Below are 27190 nucleotides of genomic sequence, written 5' to 3' on the forward strand. Positions count from 1 at the left end.
GCATCACTAAATGAATGTGTTGTATGTCTTTGTCATGGATCAAATGCATTAAATCATCAGTCATCATTTTAAACCTTGTAAATGTGGTGTATTATGGCCTCAAAATAATTTTTTTGCTGCACTTTTTCTTGGAAATAAATAGATCCTGTGGGCTTTCAGAATTGTTTTTTGGGTTTCTTTTAATAACTCAGCCAGACTAGGATTCCAGATCAGATGCCCTGGACCTATGCAAGCCAAAGAATGTTGAGTTTGGACTTCTAAGTATTTTCTTCAGGTGACAAAGGAAACACACCATGGAAAGTGCCAACCACACAGCTACAGCATCAGAGTTTGTTCTCCTGGGCCTCTAAGCCCACCCAAAACTGGAGAAAACTTTCTCTGTGCTCATCCTGTCAATGTACCTGGTGATTCTGCTAGTCAATGGGGTCCTCATCCTGGTGACTTGACTCCCACCTGCACATTCATCCTTGACTCCCACCTGCACACGCCCATGTACTTCTTCCTGGGGAACCTCTCCTTCCTGGACATCTGCTACACGACCTCCTCAGTCCCTCTCATTCTTGACAGCTTCCTCACTCCCAGGAAAACCATCTCCTTCTCAGCCTGCTTTGGGCAGATGTTTCTGTCCTTTGCCATGGGAGCCACAGAGTGTGTACTGCTGAGCATGATGGCATTTGATCACTATGTGGCCATCTGCAATCCCCTTAGGTACCCTGTGGTCATGAACAAGGCTATTTGTGTGCCCATGGCCATCAGCTCTTGGGCAGCTGGAGGTGCTGCCTCCATGGTTCAAACATCTCTTGCTATGAGGCTGCCTTTCTGTGGGGACAATGTCATCAACCACTTTACCTGTGAGATCCTGGCTGTCCTGAAGTTGGCCTGTGCTGACATCTCCATTAATGTGATCAGCATGGGAGTGACAAATGTGATCTATTTAGGAATCCCAGTTCTGATCGTCTCTTTCTCCTGTCTTCATTCTTGCCACCATTCTGAGGATTCCCTCTGCTGAGGGCAGGAAAAAGGCCTTCTCCACCTGCTCTGCCCACCTTACAGTTGTGGTCGTCTTCTATGGGACCATCCTCTTCATGTATGGGAAGCCCAAGTCCAAGGACCCACGGGGGCCAGACAAGCAGGACCTTGCAGACAAGCTCATCTCCCTCTTCTATGGGGTGGTGACTCCATGCTGAATCCCATCATCTACAGCCTAAGAAACAAAGATGTGAAGGCTGCTGTGAGGAACCTGGTGGTATTTCAGAAGCACTTCACCCAGTGATGTTTGGATAATAGATGTAACCAGAGTTTTATGCTCTTGGCTGCTTCATCCACAAATCTCAGAAGAATGTGTTCCCCAAACAAGATACATGTGAAGAGCGGTTACCAGAAAATCAAATTACACATGTGTTGGAGAGCTTTGGCTGTTACTGGACACAATAAAAATGATGACATCTAAAGCCCCTTGGGTGTGTGCCTTGAGTGATGGAAGCAGGTGCTGCTGAAAAATGAGCAATTTTTCTAATTCCAGTGTACAAGTCTGAATTCATCTTTGTGAGTAGATTGGCCCCTTTTTGGGGGGGAGAAAAAAAACCTATTCTCCGTACATTTGTGTTACAAAAAACTAAAGTCAATATCAATTTCCTTGAAAGGAGGCACTGAAGACAATGTGAGGCCAAACTTCATGACATTGCTTGTAGTCATATACTATGCTCACAATATAGTATAAATATATCTTCATTGTAGATGTAATTATATCCCTTCAGATTTTATTTTTCTTGGAGGCAGGGGTTGGAGATGGGAAAGAAGTTACTCTGTTTTGTTTTGTTTTGTTTCCTTTCCCTGGGCCCAGAGGAGTTAGGACCAAGTAGAATCCATGCAGACCATTTCTTCTAAGAGCAAGTAAGCCAGATCCTGAAACACTTGTGGATAATCCTAGCCTAGGACACTCACAGCTAGTGTCCAGTTTTAAGCTTGATTTTCCTTCCCTTAGCAGGTGTCATTTAAGTACACAGTCTAGCCCTGTAGTCTGGAGAGTTGAGTGATGGACTTTTGGGGAAGAGCAGAGCAAGGCAACACTGCAGTCTAGGGGAAGCTGGAACCCAGATGGCAAAACAGGACCGGTAGGAGTTGGAAATCATGGCCTAGAGCAAAGATGACTGACAGAAGGGAATGGGAAAATTGACATGAGCCAGTGCATCATGCAGCTCAGGAGAGGTCCAGGATAAAGTGTGTATCTCAGCTTCCAGAGACATATAAAAGGGCCAAGATATTGTGAGGTAGAGAATTTTTAGTGTCTCTTTATCCTTGAGGCAATTAGATGATGATTTTTGCCTCAGAATCAAAATTTCGTAGGAAAGCATCTGTGCCGGCCTTCTTTGGGCACTCCAGCCTTCTCTTGTCTGGGATGTAGCCGGTCACTCTCTTCAGTTCCCCAGAGCCTTTCTGCTCATACTAGGCAGAATGTGGGCATTGAGTCATTGCCTATGTAACCCTTGAAATAGTCTCCCAGCCTGCAGGAGCCTGTTTAATCATGTCAAACCCACTGTGACCTGTCTTGCCCTGGTGTGACCTTGTCTTTGATCATAAAGCCCACTCATACCCTTAATGGCCTGCTGCAGAGAGTATGGCATCAACTCTGGATAAATTCCAATTTCATAAGCCAAGAATTGACTTTAAAATGAAATACCCTTGAAAAACTAAATTTCTTTTCAACATACTTTATCTTACAAGTTTTGAGAATTGTGTTTAGTTCTCCATCTAGATCCTTCTACAGGACTGAGGGACGTGTTCTTCTAGCTGCTGGAACTACTGCTATTGAACACCCCTTCAGCTGTCAGTTATTTGGGGAAATTAGCTAATGAAGAGGCTAGGTTGAAATGAGTGACTCATTCAAGGTCATGTCTCCTTAATGGGTTCAGCCCACGGGCAATTACAAAAGGATATATATATATGTCTTGCCCTCCACTAAGGACAGTTTTGAAGGGCCATCCCAATGCGATGGTTCCCTGCAGGCTTGACTGAGGTTTTTGTTGAGACCGCATCACTGCCCAACTTCTCTCTGCCCAATACTGCCTCCTTCCTTTCCCTTCCACCTGTATTGATCCCCTGCACCTAATCTGTCTCAGATTACCCAGGGGTAACCTGAACTGTAACACCACACAAATTCTAATGTTCAAATAACATGGATCTTTTCTCTCCAGAATCTAAGGATGCTGACAATATTTAACAAAAACCATACAGGAAGAGTTGGATAAGGCAGTACAGTGTTGTTAGTATCAGAAGCTTCAGAGTGCACTTTGGTTATAATCTTGAGATTTATTTCCTATTGTAGAAAATGTCTCTGAAATCTATCTTCTATTCACACACTGCCCCACCTCTTTCTCAAACTCTCTTGCCACGAAACACAGAGAATAATGGGATGAATACAGCAACCCGGAATAAGTAGGTAAATCTACCCACAGCTGAAGGCAATTCACCTGGAGGCTTATTCACTATAGGTCAGGATTGGTGACCCCAGGGAGACCCTGGGTTTGGCACATTTGTGGCCTGGAGCAACTACCTAAAAATTTCTGCCTATGGCAAAATTTCTCCTCCCTTAGAATCTGTTGGCACAGCAGTCTTGTGCTTTTCTCTGGCCACAGATAACTTCAGACTTGACTCATACTATGATTTTTCTCTCCAAAGAAATTAGAATTTGAATATAGAGATACCTCCTAGTTGGCATGGAGTTTTTGAACAAAGTAACCATGTAAAGCTGGAACTACTGAAGTCCTGTGCCAATTTTCTTTCTTTTTTTTTTTTTTGGAGACAGGATCTCAGTATGTAGCTCAGGCTGGTCTTGAACTCAGTATGTATCTCAGGCTGGCCTCAAACTCTCCACAATCCTCCTGCCTCAGCTTCCTAAGTGCTGGGATTACAGGGGTGAGCCACTATGCCTGGCCCAGTCATGTGCCTATTGAGGAAGAGAAAGCTGGTCTACAGAGATAGATGACATACTCAAAGAGAAGCATATCCATATGAAAACAGAAATAAAGATTGTAACACAAGAGCTAAATTTTGAGATCTTTTTCACTTTTATTTTATGGTACTACTTAAAGCAATAGAAAAGTAGAGGAAATAATCAGGTATTCATCTCTCAGATCCAACAATAATCTTCTCATAGCCAATCTTTTCATCCAAACCCCCTTTGGGCTGTTTTTCCCTCTCCTGGATTTGTTGAAACAAGTTCTAGATAATCATACATTCCTTGTTTAAGTATTTTAGTATTTATCTCTAAAAATTACTGGTATGCTTATAAAAGTAGAAATAAATTACCATTATCATATCTAAATCTCAACAATGATCACTTGATAGCATCAATTAGCCAGAATTTTTATGCCTAAAAATTTCTCATAAATGCTTTATTTCATTTGATTGAACCAGCATCCAAATAAAACCATATATTATTTACCTCTTTTAATTGTATTTCTCTCTCCTTTCCCTCTCCCTTTTTTTCCACTTTCCCCCTTACTTTGTTCCTCCCACCACTATGCTCCTTGATTTTTCTGAAGGACAGTTTCCCACTATGGGACACTGTAAAGTTTACCATGGTCTGCATTTTGCTGATTGCCATTCTGTGGTGTCTGTCTGAATTTCCTATGAATTAATTATCACATCTAAAGCCTTGGGAGTTTTCATGTAAGTGTAGTTGCAAATCCATGGCTCCTAGACTATTTGCATGACTGTATCATCTTCGATGACTTCCCTGCTTTCTGGTAGGTCAAGATGTTCCAGGATCAACATTCACACTTCCTCTGTAGACTGGAAACAACCCTTTTCTCTAAGAAGCTCTCATTTCCTTCAGTGAGAAATGGTATTTAAAAACTATAATCTGGTTGCTAGAGGTGCTATTGAGTTTGTCGTGGTTTTTAGGCCCTTTTAGTGGAAAAAAAGAAGGGAATATAAAGTATATATTCTGTATTTGATCAAAATCTATCTATTTAGTCATGTGCTAACAACATTTCCATCAATGATATACCACATCACATATATGATGGTGGTCTCATAAGATTATAATGGAGTTGAACAATTCCTATTGCCTTTGGAATATTGCAATGCATTACTAATGTATTTGTGGTGATGCTAGTGTAAACAAACCTACTGCACTGCCAGTCATATAAAAACATAGCATGTACAATTATGTACAGTACATACAGCTTGATTTTGATCATGAACAACTATGTTACTGGTTTATGTATTTACTACACTATACTATGTAGTGTTATTTTAGGGCATACTCATTCTACTTATGAATGTTTATAGTAGTAAGCTATATTGCAGTGATAGCAGTCTCAGACATCTCCCATTTACCATGCTTTTGATTGCATCCTTTGTTCTTGTGCTTCATTTAATTTCATGTTGTTTTCTTCATCATCATACATGGTCCTTCATCATACAGAACCCACTGTGAGTTTTCCCACTAAGAGGCCATGTCAAGTGATTGTCCTGGAAACAAAACTAAAAGTGAGAAGGACTAGAGCAATGATAAGTCAGTGATGGTTATTGCTTACAAGTTAAGCATGTCCCATTTCATCATAGCCATCTTGAAAAACAAGAACAAGTTTACAGAAGTAGTTAAAGGATCTCCTTCATTTAAGGCAATAAGACTAACAAACTTCAAGGACTTAACACATAGAGAGAAACTTAATTATCTGAATTGAAAACCAGACACAGCGTACCACCTCTCCACGCACAGAGGAAGAGACTTCTGGCTGCCATACTACCACTCCCAGTGCAGAGAAGGTGAGCCACCCAGGCGCGAGCAACACACACACCCCTTCCAGCCCCTGTCAAAATGAGAAGACATGTAAACGAGTCTCAAAACCAGACTTCCAGGTCACCTACAGCAACCCCAAAGGGAAAGGAGATGGAACACTCTGATACTCAACCACCTGGACTCCCTGAATTGGCAACAAAAGAGGATCTAGAAAAAATGAAATCAGAAATAATTTCTCAGATAACAGCAGAGATTGTGCTCATAGTGCAAGGCATGATTAATAAATCTAGAGAGGAGCTGAGGAACATGATGAAATCCCAACATAGGAAACAAATGGAATCCATAAAATAGATGCAAACAGATTTCCAGGAGATTAAAAACTCCACTGAAAGTCTACACAGCAGAATGAGCCAATGTGAGGACAGAATTTCAGATATAGAAGATAACATTGCAATTAGAGAACAGGAAAAGAAAAATTGCTTTAAAATTTTAAGGACCCATGAAAAATCAGTCCGGCAGCTGCTAGACGATGCAAAGAAGAATAACATAAGACTGATCAGAGTCAATGAAGAAATAGGAGAGACTGCAGATAACATTAAAAAACTGTTCACAGATGTAATGGCAGAAAACTTCCTAAGCAGGGGAAAAGAACTTGACATACAGATAAGTGAGCTACATAGGACTCCAACTAGCCTTGATCCAAAAAAATTCTACACATAGGCATATAATTGTTAAGATTCCAGAAACCCAACAGAAGAACAAAGTTCTACAAGCAGTCAGAGAAAAGAAACAAATCACATACAAAGGAAAGCCCATCAGAATCACAGCAGACTTCTCAACACAAACCATCAAGGCAAAAAGAGCTTGGAGTGACATATTCCAAGCCCTAAAAGAAAACAACCTCCAACCCAGATTGAGGTACCCTACAAGACTATCTTTCAAAATTGATGGAGAAATAAGATACTTTCATGACAAAGAGCACCTTAGGAACTTCATGAATACCAAACCAGCACTCCAAAAAAATTTTAGACAATATCCTGGGAAAAGACAATGAGGATCACAACCCCAAGAAGCACAGCAGAATGAATCCATCAGGCACAACAAGAAATTAAATGTGAAAGGGGAGAATCCAACAAAAAGAAAAAGTCATGACAAGGATAAGTCAATAAGTATCAGTTATAACCATCAATGTTAGTGGTCTCAATTCAGCAATCAAAAGAAATAGACTGGCAGAATGGGTCAAGAAGCAAGTTCTAACAACATGCTGCATACAAGAAACACACTTAATTCAAAAAGAAACTCATAGACTGAAGGTTAAAGGGTGGAAAACAATACTCCATGCAACACGAACCCAGAAAAAAGCAGGAGTAGCTATCCTCTTTGCAGATCAAGTAGATTTCAAACCAACACTGATTAAGAGAGACAAAGAAGGACACTACATCCTTGTAAAGGGAACAATCTTAGAGGAAGAGATGACAATCATAAGTATCTATGCACCAAACACCTGTGCACCGAACTATATAAAACAAATACTAATGGACATGAAAAGTCATATATGCACTGATACAATAGTAGTGGGTGACCCCAATACCCCACTGTCACAAATAGATACATCATCTAGACAAAAAATAAGCAACGAAATACTAGAACTCAATCAAACTCTTGAACAAATGAACTTAACAGATGTTTACAGAGTGTTCCACCCAATCAAATGAGAATACACATTCTTTTCAGCTGCACATGGGTCGTTCTCCAAAACAGACCACATACTCACTCATAGAACAGGTTTAAGTAAGTGCAAAGGAATTGAAGTTATCCCCTGTATATTATCAGACCATAGTGCGAAGAAATTGGAGATCAATAGCAAAAGAAACCACAAAAGTTTCATAAACACATGGAAATTGAACAACACACTTCTAAATAACCAATGGGTCACAGAGGAAATTAAAGAAGAAATCAAACAGTTCCTTCAATTAAATGTCAATGACAATACAACATATCAGAATCTATGGGACATGATGAAAGCAGTCTTACGAGGAAAATTCATAGCAGTGAATACTCATATTAGGAAAACAGAGCAAACCCAATTAATCAACCTGATGCTGAACCTCAAGCTTCTAGAAAAAGAAGAGCAGGACAAACTCAAAGCTCATATGAGGGAGGAAATTATAAACATCAGAGCAGAAATCAATGCAATGCAGACTAAGAGAACAATACAAAAAATCAATGAAGCCAAGAGTTGGTTCTTCAAAAGAATCAACAAAATTGACAAACCCTTAGCCAACCTTATCAGAAAAAGGAAAGAAAAGGCCCAAATCCATGCAATTAGGAATGAAAAGGGTGACATTACAATGGACCCAGCAGAAATCCAGAGGATCATCAATACCTACTTCAAGAACCTAAGATGGACAACACAGAAGAAATGGACAGATTCCTAGATACATATGAATTACCAAAGTTGAACGAAGAAGACCTAAAAATTCTAAACAACCCAATATCAATCAATGAAATTGAAAACATAATTGAAAACATACCAACTAAGAAAAGCCTGGGTCCTAAGAAAAGCTTCACTGATGAATTCTACAAGACATTTAGAGAGGAACTACTGTGGCTATTCTTTAAACTCTTCGATGAAATTGAAAGGGAAGCAATACTCCTGAATTCATTCCTGGAAGCAAGTATCTCCTTGATCCCCAAAGCAGGGAAAGACCCAACTGAAAAAGGGAACTATAGGCCAATCTCACTAATCAACATAGATGCAAAAATCCTTAATAAGATACTGGCAAATAGAATGCAGAAGATCATCAAGAAGATCATATAAGGGGCCAGGGATTTAACTCAGTTGTTTTGCTGCCTGCTGCACAAGCACAAGGACCTGAGTTTGATCCCCATAACAAAAAAAAAAAAAGAAGAAGATCATATACCCTGACCAAGTGGGATTCATCCCAGGGATGCAGGGATGGTTCAACATATGCAAATCAATCAATGTAATACACTATATCAATAGAGCAAAGGACAAAACCATATGATCATCTCAATAGATGCAGAAAAAGTATTTGACAAAATCCAACACGCATTTATGATAAAAACCCTACAAAAAATTGGAATCAATGGTCTCTACCTCAATCTGATAAAAGCCATCTATGAAAAACCAACAGCCAATATCATACTAAATGGTCACAAACTGAAATCCTTCACTAAAATGAGGAACGAGACAAGGATGACCACTATCACCACTCCTGTTCAATATAGTTTTGGAAACATTAGCTGTGGCAATTAGACAAGAGAAAGAAATAAAAGAAATAAAGATAGGAAATGAAGAAGTCAAACTGTCATTATTTGCAGATGACATGTTACTCTATACAGAAGATCCCAAGACACCACAAAAAGTCTTCTAGACTTAATAACCAAATTAAGTCAAGTAGCTGGATACAAGGTCAACATACAGAAATCAATAGCTTTCCTGTACTCGAACAATAGACTCACTGAGAGAGAAATAGGGCAAACAATTCCTTTCACAATAGCATCCAAAACACTGAAATACCTAGGAATCAACCTAACAGAAGAAATCAAAGACCTCTTCTCTGAAAACTATAGCACTCTGAAAAGAGAGATTGAAGATATCAGAAAATGGAAAGACATCCCTTGCTCCTGGGTAGGAGGGATCAACATAGTGAAAATGGCCATACTTCCAAAACTGCTATATAGATTCAATGCAATCCCAATTGAAATCCCAACAGCATACTTCACGGACCTTGAGAAAACAATCCAAAAATTCATTTGGAACAAGAAGAGATCCAGAATAGCAAAAGCAATTCTAGGTAACAGAGACATGGCAGGGGGTATCACAACCCCCAATTTGAAACTATACTACAAAGCTACTGTGATAGAAACAGCATGGTACTGGCAGAGAAACACACCTGAGGACCAATGGAACAGATTAGAAGATGTAGAAACAACTCCAGACACACTCAACCACCTCATCTTTGACAAAGGAGCCAAACACCCTCACTGGAGGAAAGATGGCCTCTTTAATAAATGATGCTGGAAAAATTGGGTTTCAACATGCCAAAGATTAAAACTAGACCTATATCTCTCACCATCCACTAAACTAAAATTGAAATGTGTTAAAGATCTAAATATTAAAATAGAAATACTGAACCAGCTGGAAGAGAGTTTAGGAAGAACTCTTGAAGACCTTGGTGTAGGAAAAGATTTTATAAACAAAACCTCAGTTGCCCATGAACTAGCACAATCAACAAGTGGGATCTCTTCTTATTAAAAAGCTTCTGCACAGCAAGAGAAACCACCAGCAGTGTGAAGAGACAACCCACAATGTGAAAAAAAAAATTTTCACTTGTTGTTCCTCAGACAAAGGTCTACTATCTCAAATCTATAAAGAAGTTTAAAAAATCAGACCTCCCAAATAAAAAGACCCAATCCAAAAATGGGCATCTGAACTGAACAGATACTTCTCAGACAAAGAAGTAGAATTAGCAAATAAACATATGAAAAAATGTTCAACATCACTGGTCATTTGAGAGATACAAATGAAAACAATGCTGAGATTCCACCTCAACCCAGAAAGAACGGCTGCTATCATGAAATCAACCAACAACAAATGCTGGTGAGGCTGTGGGGAAAGAGGAACCCTGCTCCACTGCTGGTGGGAGTGTAGACTGGTGCAAGCACTGTGGAAATCAATATGGAGATACCTCAAAGAACTAGGACTGGAAGTCCCATTTGACCCAGATATTCCCCTGCTGGGGGTCTTCCCCAAAGAATTAAAAGAATCATACCACAGTGATATATGTGCGCCCATGTTCATAGCAGCTCAGTTTGTAATAGCTAAAACTTGGATACAGCCCAATTGCCCATCAACTGGAGACTGGATATAGAAAATGTGGGGTTTTTTTATAAAATGGAGTACTACTCAACCATAAAAAAATGAGAAATTAGAGACATTCATAGCTAAATGGATGCACATTGATGCTATACTCTTAAGTGAAATAAATAGGACACACGTGTAAATTCCAAATAGTTTCTCTAGTGTGAGAAACTGAAAGTGTAAATAAGGATAAAGGTATAATAGATAATGTGGAATAGGAAGGAAAGGGGCAAAGGGGAAGAGGAAGTGGGAGGGGTAGGGGAAAGGAAAGAAGGGAATGGAATTAATATGAGAAAATGAAAAAATGGAAACAAAGTCTTTGTGAATAGGGAGGGATGGAGGGGTTGAAGGGAAGGCAGGGCAAGGGGGAAAAAATAAGAACCAAGAGAGATTATGTAAGGGTGCAAATTTCCAATGATGAATGTCATTATATTGTATACTTAAAATGTACCAATAAAATAAAATTAAAAGAAAACCAGACACAGAAGTGTATTCCTGTCAACACCGTGACAATCATGGCCAAAGCAAAAAATTGTTTGTAATATTGAAAGAAAAGACCACCTGGCTGTGATATTGAATTTACCACTAGTTATGGGTAGTTTAAACCACTCAAGAATTGTTATTTATTACATGATATGAGAACGAGTGGAGAATCTATGAGTGCCGATGTGAAGGCAACTGAAGAATTTTTTGAAACTCTACCTAAGGTGATTGTGGGAGAAAATAAGTTGCTAGAGCAAATCTAGCAAGAGCAATAGCAGAAGAAATCAGAGTAATCTGGCAAAACAATAGGTTGTACCATCTAGGCCAGGTGTGTAATTGCTGTGTCATTTAGGCTTGTGTGAGTACTCCCTATGATGTTCACGCAAGGAAAAAACTATTTAACAATGTATTTCTCAGAAAGTCTCCCTTTTGTTAAACCAAACAAACCTGTACAAGTATTCATGTTTAAGTCAAATATATTTAGATTTAGATCAAATGCATTGTGCATCCATAAGAATCAATATAAAAGCTACAGAATTGTGACCTAACTTTGTTGACTTCATACCTGTATCTCCTTCTTGCATATCCTACCCTTATTCTAGAAAAGTTCAGACAGCTTAAAGTTACACAAACATAATGAGATGTCAAGAGCTGACATGGGCACAGCTGGCCTGAATGGGTCACTTTGTCTGGAGGTGAGTGGCCTTCCGAGATATCAGGAGTACTGGGGCCTGGGTGACTGTGTGTGTTCTTCTCCTCTATTTGTTCTTGAGCTCCCCACAGCAGATGAGTTCAAGAATGGGCCGCTGGGGAGCAGAGGGCTGGGGAAGAGTTGCAAGATTGACCAAAGCAAGGAGAGAAAGACTCTAAGCTGAAACTTTGGGGCATCACATAGCTTAGCAGTAACTTTCCTAAATCTTGGTGAGGGCTGCCATGGGGCTCCATTCATCAAAGAGCAACTTCTGGCAAAAAAGCTCATGTGATGCAAACCAAAAGCAAGCTGGCATATCTCCTCTGAACACTGCCAGAAACCCTAAATCCTGCACCTCTGCTCTGTTCAAAATAGATATTCCCAGTGTTTACAAGCTGCTTAGAAAAGAGAGGTTTGTTGAATATTTGGAAAAGTGCAGTCATAGTCGGAATTTACATGTCTGGCGTTCATGATCTCCAAGATTTTAAAATCATGCTTCCTTATAACTTAGACTGTTTTGATTTTATATATATATATATACATGACCTATGTACCAATATGTTATGCACATTTACAACATTTCTAAAAATAGAAATTCAGAAAGATGGGATAAAGATGAAATAGGATTTAAAATCAAACTGACATGGGGTAAAATTAGAGGAAAACAAGGGTAAGTCACAAACTCATTCATAATTCATTCAGCAGCTATGGATTGAGTGCTTACTGTGAGCCAGGCCCTGTTTTTATAATTAAGAATACATGTGTGAACAATTCAGAAAAAAATCCTACCTCTCTGAAACTAATATTCTAGCAGAACTGGAGTAGGCAACAAACAATGGTTAAAATGCATAAGCACATAACACAGAATTAGTTGAAGGCTTGAATAGAACAAAAATGATGAGTAAGAGGGAAGTCCTCTTGCCTTTGAGTTGAGACATTAATTTTTTCTCAGCCTTCAAACTACTCTATTGGCTCTATTGGCTACTCTATTGGCTCTCCTGGATCTTCACCTGCTGGCTACATTTTCAGGGACTTTCAACCTACACAATTATATAAGCCACTTACACACACACACACACACACACACACACACACGCACACACACCCTATTTGGTACTGTTTTGTGGAGAACCCTGACTAATCCACTGTGACCACTAATTATGGTATGCCAGTTTGAATGGATTAAGAAATGCCTAGATTAGTGGAGCACAGTTCTAGGGGGTGGCAGGGGGGTAGGGTGGGGATGTCTGACCTTTAAGCCAAGCAAACTGAAGGAGGAAGACCCATCCCTGGTTTGAATGGCCCAAATCAATAGGCTTGTAGCCGGGACATGTTAAAGGGGAAAAGAAGAAGGGAGTGTTGCCATTTTGGTTTTTTGAGACAAGGTCTCACTATGCAGTTCAGGCTGGTCTTGAAGTCACTATATAGGCCAGGCTAGCCTCAAACTCGTGATCTTCCTGCCTCGGGCTCCTGAGTGCTAGGATCACAGGTGTGTGCCACCATGTTCTTCCCAGAAGTATTCTCATTTTAGAAGAGTTTCGATCTTTCCCATGCCTTTGGACATCCATCTTCAGCTTCCTTAGTCTTCCAACACAGGCTCACATCAGCAACTCTACAGTGAGCTTCCAAGCCTTCAACCTCCGACTGTGCTGCATCTTTGATCCCTCTTGCTCTGTACCTTCTATCTTCTTGGGCTGAAAGCTATTGGATAATCAGGTTCTCCAGCAAACAAATGGCCCTCATGGACTCTTGCTTCTGATCCTTCAGATGGCCACTGTGGACTTTCCTGTCTTTGATCTTGTAACCCTACCTAATAAATCCCCTTGCATATTCTGTTCTTCTTCAGAACCCCAACAAATACATAATACAAATACACAAAATACAAACACATAAATACACAAAATATCAGTCATTTATGAGTTGAATAAAAATATATTCAAATGCATAAGGTCTTAAAAATGTGAATACTATGTGCCATTCTCAAGAAGCTATCAAGTAAGTGCCCCACCTAAACAAGAAAGTAAACCAAGAAAAGAAAAATTAAAAGAAAAACAAACAGGCTTCCTTTCTTGGGCCGGGGATTTAGCTCAGTGGTTTCACCGCCTGCTGCGCAGGTGCAAGGACCCGAGTTCAGTCCCCAGTACCAAGAAAAAAACCAAACAAAAAAAGACAGGAGCTCCAACCTGTAGCAGAAGTGTATGGAATCCCCAGGATGGTGAAAGGAGATCCTGGCATGGTGGCTATCCTCCCAACAGAGAAGGCAGCCCACAGAGGGAAGCCCTGGAAGTCCAGAGACAGGCCTGTTATGGGCTCTCTGTCATAGACCCCTGCTGCCTATGATGATTGAGGATACAATGCTTTAGACAGCCAAGCCCAAATTCTTTCCTGCACTTTCCTTAGCTTGACCATACATGAATAAAATTCCTTCTTCTCTCTCCTTGTCTTGCTGCTGGGATTAGTCAAGGACATTCATTCCATCCAACACAGCATCCTGCTTTAACCTGTTCCTACGAGTAGAAAGGAGACCAAAGTAAGAGCTTAGGAGAAAACATCAAAAAATCCACTCCCTCTGATGAAATTTGGTACCAAATATCTGCTAGTTGGCCACACTATAGTCCTAACTGGCTACTTAGAAGGGGCTATTAAGACCACGAACTTCTATTTTCATGGGAGTCCTCCTTTAAATAGTAGCAATTTTCCCTTTCCTTAAAAACCACGTATGCAATTGTCATTTCATTTTTCAAAATGGAAAAATTCATTGTACATTGATATATTTATAGATGGTAAAGTTATGAAAGAAATTTTAAAGTGCTCATTAGTTTCCTATCATTGCATAACAAATGACCCAAAATTAGCAGTTTAAAGTGACATTCAGGCTCCGGCTTACTTCACCAGCTTGCCCCTAGTCACCAGGACAGGGTAAGGAGGACCCCCCTGGGCAGGCCTACCAGCTGCCAACTGGGCTGCGTGGGCACCTCCAACAATACTCCCCCTCACCCTGGCCTCTGGCCTTTGGGCTGTTCAGCTACTTGGTTACACACTGCAGAGGCACAGAGGGACATAAAAGCCATTGTCCTGAGCTCCAGAAGTGAACAACAGAGAGAGTGCCTGTCTCAGGCTCCCTGATGAAAACAAGCACACTGGAAAAGTGAAGGGAATCTCTGCAATAAAGGCACACCAGACCACCGTGATTGCTAAGTTGGAGGGATCATCAGCTCCCATCAGAAACTGGACTTTCTTCAGGGGAAAAGCAGCTGAAACATGCAGTAGAAACTTGCAGAGTGCAACCCTGCAGGAGGACAGGGAGGCCAACTTAGGACTTGCAACTAGAAATCTCCCTGAATCTCATGGGTCTGGGACTAACTTACTGAGACTCATTGACTTGTAACTGCACACTGCTGCCCACATTGTCTATTGTGACAGCAGAGACACACCTTGAAGGCGGCCCTTTATTTTTTAAAGGTGATAGATTAATAACTACCACAAATTGTCATTCTTTAAGAGGTATTTGATGCTATGGTGTTGCTGATTGTATGACTTGGGCTAAGGTGTTGTGATTTATCTAAACAGTTTTCCTTCCTGGTATAATGAAAATGAGACAGCCTCAGAGTCATTAGAGACTCAAAACCTAAAGACCAGCTATATCTGGAAGACACCTCTGAGAAGCAATCATTCCATAAGGGTTTTAAATAGATCAACAAAGATACTTACAATAAACAACTTCATAATATCAACCCAGGAACTAAATCAGGGACAGTACCAAAAACAAAAATGAGAAGGCATTTAAGCAAGTCACAAACCCAGACTTCCACCCCACATAAGGCAATTTCTGGGGGAAATGAGGGGCAAAAGTCTGATAATCAACCACCTGGACACCCTGAACTGATAGCACAGGAAATAACAAAACAGATGAATGAGGCTCTAGAAAAATTCAAAGCAGAAATAATCTCCCAGATAACTACAGAGATGGTGAACACAGTGAAAGACATGATTAGAGGTTCTAGAACACAAACTGATAAGAAAAAATAGAGGAGCTCAGAAACAGGCTGGAAGCCAGGAATGCCCAGCACAAGAAAGAAATGGAAACCATGATGGCCCAACAGAAGAAAGAAATGGAATCCATGAAACAGATTCAAACAGATATTCAGGAGATTAAAAGCTCCATTGAAAGCATGCAGAGCACATTAAGAGAATCTGAAAATAGAATATCAGATATAGAAGACAGGATTGCAGTGAAGGACCATGAAAACAGAGATTTCTTAAAAATAGTAAGGGACCATGAGAAATCAATTAAACAGCTGCTAGATGATGCAAAGAAGAATAACATAAGACTGATAGGAGTCCACAAAAAAACAGGAGAAAGTACAACTGACATAAAAAAACTGTTCACAGAAGTAATAGTAGAAAACTTCCCAGACAGAGATAGAGAATTGGACATACAGATAAGCGAGGCATATAGAACTCCACCCAGTCATGATAAAAAAAAAATCTACACCTAGACATATAATAGTCAAGATCCCAGAAACCCAACAGAAGAACAAAATCCTACATGCAGTTAGAGAAAAGAAACAAATCACCTATAAAGGAATGCCCATCAGAATCATGGCAGACTTCTGAACACAAGCCCTCAAATCAAGGAGAGCCTGGAGTGAAGTATTTCAAGCCCTAAAAGAAAATAACTTCCGACCTAGACTGCTGTATCCTGAAAAATTATCTTTCAAAATCGATGGAAAAATTAGATACTTCCATAACAAAGAACACCTGAGAAATTTCATGAGCACCAAACCAGCACTTCAAACAATTCTAAGCAATATCCTAGAAAAAGCCAATGAAGGTCACAACTCCATGAGGCTCAACAGAGGAAAGCCACCAGACAAGGCAAGAAACTAAAGGGAAAGGGGAAAAAGAAACGAGCCAACAACAGTGAAACATCATGACAAGGATGAGTCAATATCTATCAATTATAACTCTCGATGTTAATGGCCTCAATTCACCAATCAAAAGAAGTAGGCTGACAGAATGGATTAAGAAGCAAAATCCAGCAATATGCTGTATACAAGAAACACACCTAACTCAAAAGGAAATTCATAGACTGAAAGTAAAAGGATGGAAAACAGTTCTCCACCCAACAGGAACCCAGAAACAAGCAGGGGTAGCAACCTTATTTGCAGACAAAGTAGATTTCAAACCAAAACTAATTAAGAGAGACAAAGATGGTCATTACATCCTTGTGAAGGGAACAATCCAAGAGGAAGAGATGACAATCCTAAATATATATGCACCAAATACAAATGCCCCCAACTATACAAAACAAATATTAATGGACGTGAAAAACCAAATAAGCACTAATACAGTTGTAGTTGGGGATTTCAATACCCCACTATCACAAATAGACAGATCATCTAGACAAAAAATTAACAATGAAATTCTAGAACTGAACCAAGCTGTTGAACAAATGGACTTAATAGATGTTTACAGAGTGTTCCACCCCACAAAATCAGTATACACATTCTTTTCAGCTGCACATAGGTCATTCTCCAAAATAGACCACATGCTAGCTCATAGGAGATGTCTAAGTCAATGTAAAAGAATTGAAATTACCCCCTCTATATTATCAGACCATAGTGCAATAAAATTGGAGATCAATAACATGAGAAACTGCAAAACTCCCACAAACACATGGAAATTGAATAACACCCTCCTGAACAACCAATGGGTCACAGAGGAAATTAAAGAAGAAATTAGACAGTTTCTACAAGTAAATGATGATGCTAGTACAACATTTAGGAATCTATGGGACACAATGAAAGCAGTTCTATTCGGGAAATTCATAGCTGTGAATGCCCATATTAGGAAAACAGAGAGAACTCAGATAAATTACCTAATGCAGAACCTCACACTCCTAGAAAAAGAAGAGAATAACAAACCCAAAACTTGTACAAGAGAGGAAATTATAAATATCCGAGCAGAAATCAATGCAATGGAGACTAAGAGAATGATACAAAAAATTAATGAATCAAAGAGTTGGTTTTTTGAAAGAATAAATAAAATCGATAAACCTTTAGCCAACCTTATCAAAAAAAGGAAAGAAAAGAGTCAAATCCATGCAATTAAGAACAAAAAAGGGGAAGTCACAACAGAACAAGCAGAAATCCAGAGGATTATCAATATCTACTTCGAGAACCTGTACTCTAATAAAATGGAAAACATAGAAGAAATAGACAGATTCCTAGATACATATGAATTGCCAAAGTTAAATGGAGAAGATATAGAAATTCTAAACACCCCAATTACAATGTGTAAAATTGAAAATGTAATAAAAAATTTACCAACAAAGAAAAGCCCAGGTCCTGATGGCTTCACTGCTGAATTCTATAAGAAATTCAAAGAAGAACTAATGCCATTACTCTTTAAACTCATCAAGGAAATTGAAAGGGAAGCAAGGCTTCCAAACTCATTCCCGGAAGCAAGTGTGACTTTGATTCCAAAACCAGGGAAAGACCCAACCCAAAAAGAGAACTACAGGCCCATCTCCCTAATGAACATAGATGCAAAAATCTTCAACAAGATACTGGCAAACAGAATACAGAGGGTCATCAAGAAGATCATACACCCTGACCAAGTCAGATTTATCCCAGGGATGCCAGGATGGTTGAATATTCATAAGTCAATAAATGTAATACACTATATTAACAGTGTCAAGGACAAAAGCCATATGATCATCTCAATAGATGCAGAAAAGGCATTCAACAAAATCCAACACCCATTCATGATAAAAACCCTACAGAAAGTTGGTATAGAAGGTCTTTATCTCAACCTGATTAAGGCTATCTATGAAAAACCAACAGCCAACATCATACTAAATGGTCAAAAACTGAAAACTTTCACACTAACAACAGGAACAAGACAAGGATGCCCACTATCACCACTCCTGTTCAATATAGTTCTGGAAACATTAGCCACAGCAATTAGAAAAGAGAAAGAAATAAAAGGAATAAAGATAGGAAAGGAAAAAGTTAAACTCTCATTATTTGCTGATGATATGATACTTTACATAGAAGATCCAAAAAACTCTACCAAAAGACTTCTAGACTTAATTGACAGATTCAGTAGAGTAGCTGGATATGAGGTCAACACTCAAAAAATAATAGCCTTCTTATACACAAATAGCTGACTCATTGAGAGAGAAATTAGGGGAACAATTCCTTTTACAATAGCATCCAAAAAAATGAAATATCTAGGAATCAATCCAACAAAGGAAGCAAAAGACCTCTACACTGAAAACTACAGCACCCCAAAAAAGGAGATTGAGGAGGATATAAGAAAATGGAAACTGGAAGGTTCTTGAAGGCAGTGTACACGTACCATACTCCACAGCTCACCAAAATCCATGTCCATCCATCCTTGCTAAGGCAGCACAGACTTAGTTAAATTTGCCATGCCAGAGAACATGGCACCCCAGAGTGGGGCCCCTGCTGGGACTGCTGGCAGCCGAGGAAAATATGCCTATCAGGACCGTGACAAGCAGGCCCAGATCCGCTTCAGCAACATTTCGGCAGCCAAAACTGTTGCTGATGCTATTAGAGCAAGCCTTGGACCTAAAGGAACGGATAAAATGATTCAAGATGGAAAAGGTGATGTGACCGTTACAAATGATGGTGCCACCATTCTGAAACAAATGCAAGTGTTACATCCAGGAGCCAGAATGCTGGTGGAACTGTCTAAGGCTCAAGATATAGAAGCAGGAGATGGCACCACGTCAGTGGTCATCATTGCTGGCTCTCTCTTAGATTCCTGTACTAAGCTTCTTCAGAAAGGGATTCATCCAACCATCATTTCCAAGTCATTCCAGAAGGCTTTGGAAAAGGGTCTTGAAATCTTAACTGACGTGTCTCAGCCTGTGGAACTGAGTGACAGAGAAACTTTGTTAAATAGTGCAACCACTTCATTGGACTCAAAGGTGGTTTCCCAGTATTCAAGTCTGCTTTCTCCAATGAGTGTAAATGAGGTAACGAAAGCGATTGACCCCACCGTCGCTACTAGTGTAGATCTTAGAGATATTAAAATAGTTAAGAAGCTTGGTGGGACAATTGATGACTGTGAGTTGGTGGAAGGGCTAGTTCTTACCCAAACAGTGGCAAATTCCGGCATAACCAGAGTTGAAAAGGCTAAGATTGGGCTCATTCAGTTTTGCTTATCTGCTCCCAAAACAGATATGGATAATCAAATAGTAGTTTCTGACTATGCCCAAATGGACCAAGTGCTGCAAGAAGAGAGAGCCTATATTTTAAATTTAGTGAAGCAAATTTAAAAAACAGGGTGTAATGTCCTTCTCATACAGAAGTCTATCCTAAGAGATACTCTTAGTGATCTTGCATTACATTTTCTGAACAAGATGAAAATTATGGTGGTTAAGGATATTGAAAGAGAAGACATTGAATTCATTTGTAAGACAATTGGAACCAAGCCAGTTGCTCATATTGACCAATTCACTGCTGACATGCTAGGTTCTGCTGAGTTAGCTGAAGAGGTCAATTTAAATGGTTCTGGCAAACTGCTCAAGATTACTGGGTGTGCAAGCACTGGGAAAACAGTTACAATTGTTGTTCGTGGCTCTAATAAACTGGCGATTGAAGAAGCTGAACGTTCCATTCATGATGCCCTGTGTATTATTCACTGCTTAGTGAAGACGAGAACTCTTATTGCAGGAGGTGGTGCTCCAGAAATAGAGTTGGCCCTCCGATTGAGTAAATATTCAAGAACACTGAGTGGTATGGAATCCTACTGTGTCTGTGCTTTTGCAGATGCTATGGAAGTCATTCTATCTACACTAGCTGAAAATGCTGGCCTGAATCCCATTTCTACAGTAACAGAACTAAGAAGCCAGCATGCCCAAGGAGAAAAAACTACAAGCATTAATATCCGAAAGGGTGGTATTTCCAACATTCTGGAGGAAATGGTTGTCCAGCCTTTGTTGGTTTCAGTCAGTGCTCTGACCCTAGCAACTGAAACTGTCCGGAGTATTTTGAAAATTGATGATGTGGTGAACACTTGATAATCTGAATATACTGGTTGACTGGCAGCATTATACTACCAGTACTACAACTCAAATGGAAGAAGATCTTGATATTCCTTGTTGTTTGGGAGATTGTTTCCTTTATGAATTCCTGGACTTGGTCTTCCAGTTGGTATTTGCTTGAAGTTGTATTGGAACAACTAAATATTAAATATCTGACTTCAAAAGGCTGTTTATCCCCCAGCATTGTATTTGTGATACTTTTGAAACCCTGTATAAGAAATTCTACACACAAAGATTGACATGTTGATTTTTTTAGTGGCTTAATCATGTGTCCTTTCTTTACACTGTGGTCTACTAAATAGAAGGAAAAAATGGGCCAATATACCTACCAGTGATAAATGCCTATTGGCATACTATACATGCAGTTTTTAAAATTAACAATACAGAAAGGTAAAAAATTAAGGAAAAAAAAAAGAAAATGAAAAGACATCCCCTGTTCCTGTGTAGTAAGAATCAATATAGTGAAAATGGCCATACTTCCAAAACTGCTATGTAGATTTAATGCAATGACGATTGAAATTCCAACAATACACTTCACAGAGCTAGAGAAAACAATCCAAAAATTCATTTGGAACCAGAAGAGACCTAGAATAGCAAAAGCAATTCTAGGCAACAGAGACATGGCTGGGGTATCACAACCCCCAACTTGAAACTATACTACAAAGCTACTGTGATAAAAACAGCATGGGACTGGCAAAGAAACAGACCTGAGGACCAGTGGAATAGATTAGAAGATGCAGAAACAACTTCGGACATACTCAGCCACCTCATCTTTGACAAAGGAGCCAAGCACCCTCATTGGAGGAAAGATAGCCTATTTAATAAATGGTGTTGGAAAAACTGGATTTCAACCTGTCAGAGATTAAAACTGGACCCATATCTATCACCATGCACTAAACTAAGATCTAAGTGGATTAAAGATCTAAGTATTAAGACAGAAACATTAAACTTGCTGGAAGACAAGTTAGGTAGAACTCTTGAAGACCTTGGCATAGAAAAAGACTTTATGAACAAAACCTCAGTAGCATGGGAACTAGCAGAAAGAATCAACAACTGGGATTTCATCTTATTAAAAACCTGCACTGCAAGAGAAGCCACCAACAGAGCTAACAGACAACCAAAATGTGGGAAAAAATTTTTAGCAGCTATAACTCAGACAAAGGGCTACTACCTAGAATATATAAAGAGCTGAAAAATATCAGACCCCCCAAATTCAAAGACCCAATTCAAAAATGGGCATCTGAAAATGAACAGACATTTCTCAGACAAAGAAGTAAAAGCAGCAAATAAACGTATGAAAAAATGTTCAACATCACTGGTCATTCAAGAGATGCAGATGAAAACAACACTGAGATTTCACCTCACCCCAGAAAGAGTGACTGCTATTAAGAAGTCAACCAATAACAAATCCTGGCGGGGGTGTGGAGAGAAAGGAACCCTTCTCCGTTGCTAGCGGGAGTGCAGACTGGTTCAACCACTATGGAAATCAGTGTGGAGATACCTCAAAGAACTAGGGCTGGAGGTCCCATTTGACCCAGCTATTTCCCTGCTGGGTATTTTCCCAAAAGAATTAAAAGAATCATACCACAGAGATATGTGTGTACCCATGTTTATTGCGGCACAGTTTGTAATAGCTAAAGCTTGGAAACAGCCCAAGTGCCCATCAACTGGAAACTGGATAAAGAAGATGTGGTTTTTTTATAAAATGGAGTACTACTCAGCCATAAAGAATGACAAACTAGAGTCATTTATAGCTAAATGGATGCATATTGAGGACATACTCTTAAGTGAAATAAATAAGACACACATGTGTAAATACCAAATAGTTTCTCTAGTGTGAGAAACTGAGAGTGTAAATAAGGACTAAAAGGATTAATAACTAATAATTGATACTTTGAAATAGGAAAAGGTCCAAACGGGTAGGGGTGGTGGAAGGAGATGGGGAAAGGAAAGAATGGAAAGGAAAAATTATGAGAAAAGAAAAAAAAATGTAAACAAAATCTATGTAAATAGGGAAGGGTGGAGGGGGTGAAAGGCGCACAGGTAATGGGGAAAAAATAAGAACCAAGATACATCAAGTACAGGTACAAGCACCCAATGATAAATGTAAACGTATTGTATACCTAAAATGTACCAATAAAAGAATTTAAGAAAAAAATAAAATAAAATAAAAAATAAAGTGACATTCAATTATCTTATAGTTCTGTGAGAAGTCTGGGTGAGCTAGGGTGGGTGCTGAGAAAAAAAAATTATCTTTCAAGCCCTTTCAGGTCATTGACAGATTTCAGTTTCTTGTGGCTGGTGGACTGTGGCCCCAGTGTCCCTGATGACTTTTCTAAAAGGTCATTCTTACCTCCTTGTGACAGCTCTTTGGCTTTTGCTTGTAGTGTCTTCCAGCTTTAAATTCATAAATGATATGTGGAGTCTTTCCCATCCTTTGAATCTGACTTCTTACTTGACAGGATCAGACCCACCTGGATAATCTTCTAATCTTATGGTCAACTGACTTGAGACTTTAATTACAATGACAAAATCCCTTCAAAGCAGTACCTAGGTAGTGTTTGATCATGAGAGGATGGAAATCATGGGGTGGGGTGGAGTCTTTATTCCAGATGGTAGACAAGCTCCTCCTGTCTGGCTAGCATAAAGTAATTTATATAAAAATTGGAATAGTGTCAACTCTAGAAGAAAGGAAAGAAGGGAATATAATTTGAGAAGAAAATAAGGGAGGCTTCTAAGGTAATGGGACAAGGAGGCAAGCAAGATGACAGCTGAGTAATGTGTTGGAACACTCTAATTCTTAATCTGAGTAAGCATGGTGTGTGTTTTATTATTTTTCCTTAAATAGTATACATATACTTTTTATATTGTTCTGTATGTATAGTATACTTCACAGGAAAAAAAAATGCAAGACACAATAATTTACAACTATGAATGCAGATTGTAGGATTTAGAATCCAAAACACAAGGCAGATGTGTTCTTCATTTGTGGAAGAGGCAGAAGGAATTGCCCAAGTCTTTTATTTGTTCTTGATGCTAGACAACCTTCTTTTGTACACCAAGGACATCTGTGGACTGAGAGCTCAACACATACGACATCCATCATTCCTAATATTAGAATTAAATGAGAAGCACAAAACTAGAAAGTGGCTAAGGAACCATAGCATCTCAGAAAACAATGGTCCAAGTTGAAGATGCTTCTGGCTGCTGCCTGGGTGATCACAGCTCTTAGCTTTGGATCTTAGAATTAAAGTTTCTGGATCTCAGTAGTTACACTATAACTTAGTAGATACACTATAACCAAGGAATAAATACAGGATACTCATGCACATACACACATACACACAGGCACACACAGATGAAGACTTCAAACAATGGATAACATTTCTGTGATCAGCTTTTTAAATCCATGGCCCGTATGTATGTGAAACTCCCATGGCAAAAGCCATGGCCCCATGTATTTAGGACCTTCTAATATCCTTTAAAAGCCTGGGTTATGGTAGAAGCTTACAATCCATTTGGTGGAGTCCTAGTAAGATGAGACCTTTGAAGTGGCTTGCTTTATCTGGCCCTGAGATCTTGAATTTAGAAATGGCCAAGGATATTGAGCCACAAGGATTTGTCCTGCTTGATAAGTTTTACAATGGCCCAGTTTTTTATGTGCTCTGGTGAGGGTTCTCATTTATTGGGGGTTTATTATAATAGGAATATAATGATCTTTATTCTCTAATGTTTTCCAACAGTTTAGCTGAATGGGTAGAAAAAGCAGGAAGGAGAGAAGAAAAGTATTTCTGGAGAAACTTCAGAATAATTGGATCTTGGGGACTCAATCCCAGATGTATAGAAAGTTTAACTTTATCACTTTGGTTTCAAAACTTTAAATCACTTCAGGGAATGGAGAATCCCAATAGCACAGTGGGACTTAAATGACTTTGTATGTGCAGTGAATGCTCCTTCATGGATTTTACCCAGATACAGAACAAAGACAGGAAAACTTAACTTCCACTCATTTTAAGGTGCTTATTCCTTTGTCTGCTGCTTTTTTACTAGATTGCCTATTTGGGGCTTGTGGGTTATTTTCAGACTTTGGAGAAGTGATTTTCTTTATCATCATATTTATGGAAAGGTAAGAGAGCACTTTTAAAAGAATACAGAAACTCTTGTAGGATCACCCCGTCCCTGCCTTCATACCTGGAGACTAAGTGGCATTGAGGTTCTTTAGGGAGGCTCTTTAGGGTGAGAGGAAAGAACATGGAAGTGGTGCAGCAGAAAGCCCAAGAAGGAGAAATTCATGAGGTCATTTAGTCCTTGAGATGGAATATCTCTAATAATAACCTATCCAAAGTGAATGTTAGAGAGAAGAGGCCCAGAGAGGAAAGAGGACACAATGATTCCCATGTACAGCCAAATATCAGTGATCAGTGAATGTCAGTTCTCTAATAACTTCCAAATGAGTTTGGCAAGTGAGTTAGTGAATGAATGAATGGATAGATAGACAGATCAAGGTCCTGTATATTGTGAGAAAGAACTCAGAAAAGAAGAGAGGAGCACTCTGTAACGGTGGTTACAGATGAAAATAGTAACAAATTGCGGACAAAGAAAACCAGGTTTTTCTAGGCTTCAAGGGGGAGAAATTTTCAAAAACAAAGTTTAATATTTTTTACCAAATTTGAATAAAATGAATCATCCACATATGGTATAAAGTGAAATAAATATGTGATGTCTGTCCTGAGTATGATCAGGATAGTTAAATGCAGTCAAGTGATATTTCAGATCTCTTTATGGGATGGCTAGACACCATCAAATAAATGTTGATCAACTCTCCTGCATTTTATTTAGAACAACATAGAGAACTTGCTTCCACAGATTGCCAGAGTTGTTCTCCAGTTGCTTGGCAAGAAGAGGTTTTCTCACTTTAGACATTAGAGAATCATGAAGTTGACCTTCTGAGTTCCTGTAAGTAACATAGGACACACAATGGTTGAGTCCAATAAGACCTTCCTTCTATTGGGATTCATTCTCCTGGGCCTCACAGGCCACCCGAAGCTAGAGAAAACATTCTTTGTGCTCATCCTGTCAATGTACCTGGTGATCCTGCTGGGCAATGGAGTACTCATTCTGGTGACCATCCTCAACTCCCACCTACACACGCCCATGTACTTCTTCCTGGCGAATCTCTCCTTTCTGGACATCTGCTACACAACCTCCTCAATCCCCCTCATTCTTGACAGCTTCCTGACCCCCAGGAAAAGTATCTCCTTCTCAGTCTGTGCTGTGCAGATGTTTCTATCTTTTGCCATGGGAGCCACAGAGTGTGTGCTCCTGAGCATGATGGCATTTGATCGTTATGTGGCTATCTGCAATCCCTTTGAGTATCCTGTGGTCATGAGCAAGTCTGCTTATGTGCCCATGGCCATCAGCTCTTGGGCAGCTGGAAGTATCACTGCCACTGTACAGACATCCTTAGCAATGCAACTTCCCTTCTGTGGGGACAGTGTCATCAACCACTTCACCTGTGAGATCCTGGCTATCCTGAAGTTAGCCTGTGCTGATATCTCCATCAGTGTGATCAGCATGGCAGTGGCCAACATGATCTATGTAGGAGTCCCAGTTCTGTTCATCTTTTTCTCCTATGTCTTCATTCTTGCCACCATTCTGAGGATTCCCTCTGCTGAGGACAGGAAAAAGGCCTTCTCCACCTGCTCTACCCACCTTACAGTTGTGGTCGTCTTCTATGGGACCATCCTCTTCATGTATGGGAAGCCCAAGTCCAAGGACCCATGGGGGCCAGACAAGCAGGACCTTGCAGACAAGCTCATCTCCCTCTTCTATGGGGTGGTGACCCCCATGCTGAACCCCATCATCTACAGCCTAAGAAACAAAGATGTGAAGGCTGCTGTGAGGAGCCTGGTAAGAGAGAAATGGGGTTTCCCAATGATTCTGTGCTCTGTGACTTCCACCTGATTGTCTCAGAGAATGAAATCACTATGAGGGCCAATTTCATCAAAGATTACATAGGTAAATCCCACTACACTAAGGGCTGTAGGTGAATCGGGAATTTTTCATAGAACTCTTCCCAGCTCTTTCTAGGAGCAATTCCACAAAATGTATATCATCATTTGTCTAGCCTCCTAGTTCTCACACTTTGTCATAAATACTAACCAAACTGAGGTCACAGAAAGGTGATTCTTCCAATTTTTATTGTTTAGCAAATAAAAATCCCTAGTCTTCAGGTCTTCTGTTCAACTACTATTGGCTTCTTTGAGCATATTTAAGTAGGTTTTTACTTCTATAGTACTA

General features: G+C 39.6%; 1 protein-coding gene and 2 pseudogenes across 1 annotated transcript; all 3 read left to right on the forward strand.

Annotated features, from left to right (window-relative positions):
- The first annotated feature begins 293 nt into the window (after positions 1–293).
- Positions 294–1273, forward strand: LOC101710937 (olfactory receptor 13C7-like; annotated as a pseudogene).
- Positions 1274–19249: 17976 nt separating this feature from the next.
- On the forward strand, positions 19250–21069 carry LOC101711306 (T-complex protein 1 subunit delta pseudogene; annotated as a pseudogene).
- Positions 21070–25867: 4798 nt separating this feature from the next.
- Positions 25868–26854, forward strand: LOC101703603 (olfactory receptor 13C7). Its single transcript, XM_004870164.2, has one exon. It carries the CDS (start codon positions 25868–25870, stop codon positions 26852–26854), a length of 987 nt encoding a protein of 328 aa, XP_004870221.2.
- The last annotated feature ends 336 nt before the right edge of the window (positions 26855–27190 follow it).

The sequence above is a fragment of the Heterocephalus glaber genome, unplaced genomic scaffold (genome assembly GCF_053883595.1).
Source record: "Heterocephalus glaber isolate CG9 unplaced genomic scaffold, H.glaber_assembly_v1.0 deba00001481, whole genome shotgun sequence".
Taxonomy (NCBI): Eukaryota; Metazoa; Chordata; class Mammalia; order Rodentia; family Bathyergidae; genus Heterocephalus; species Heterocephalus glaber.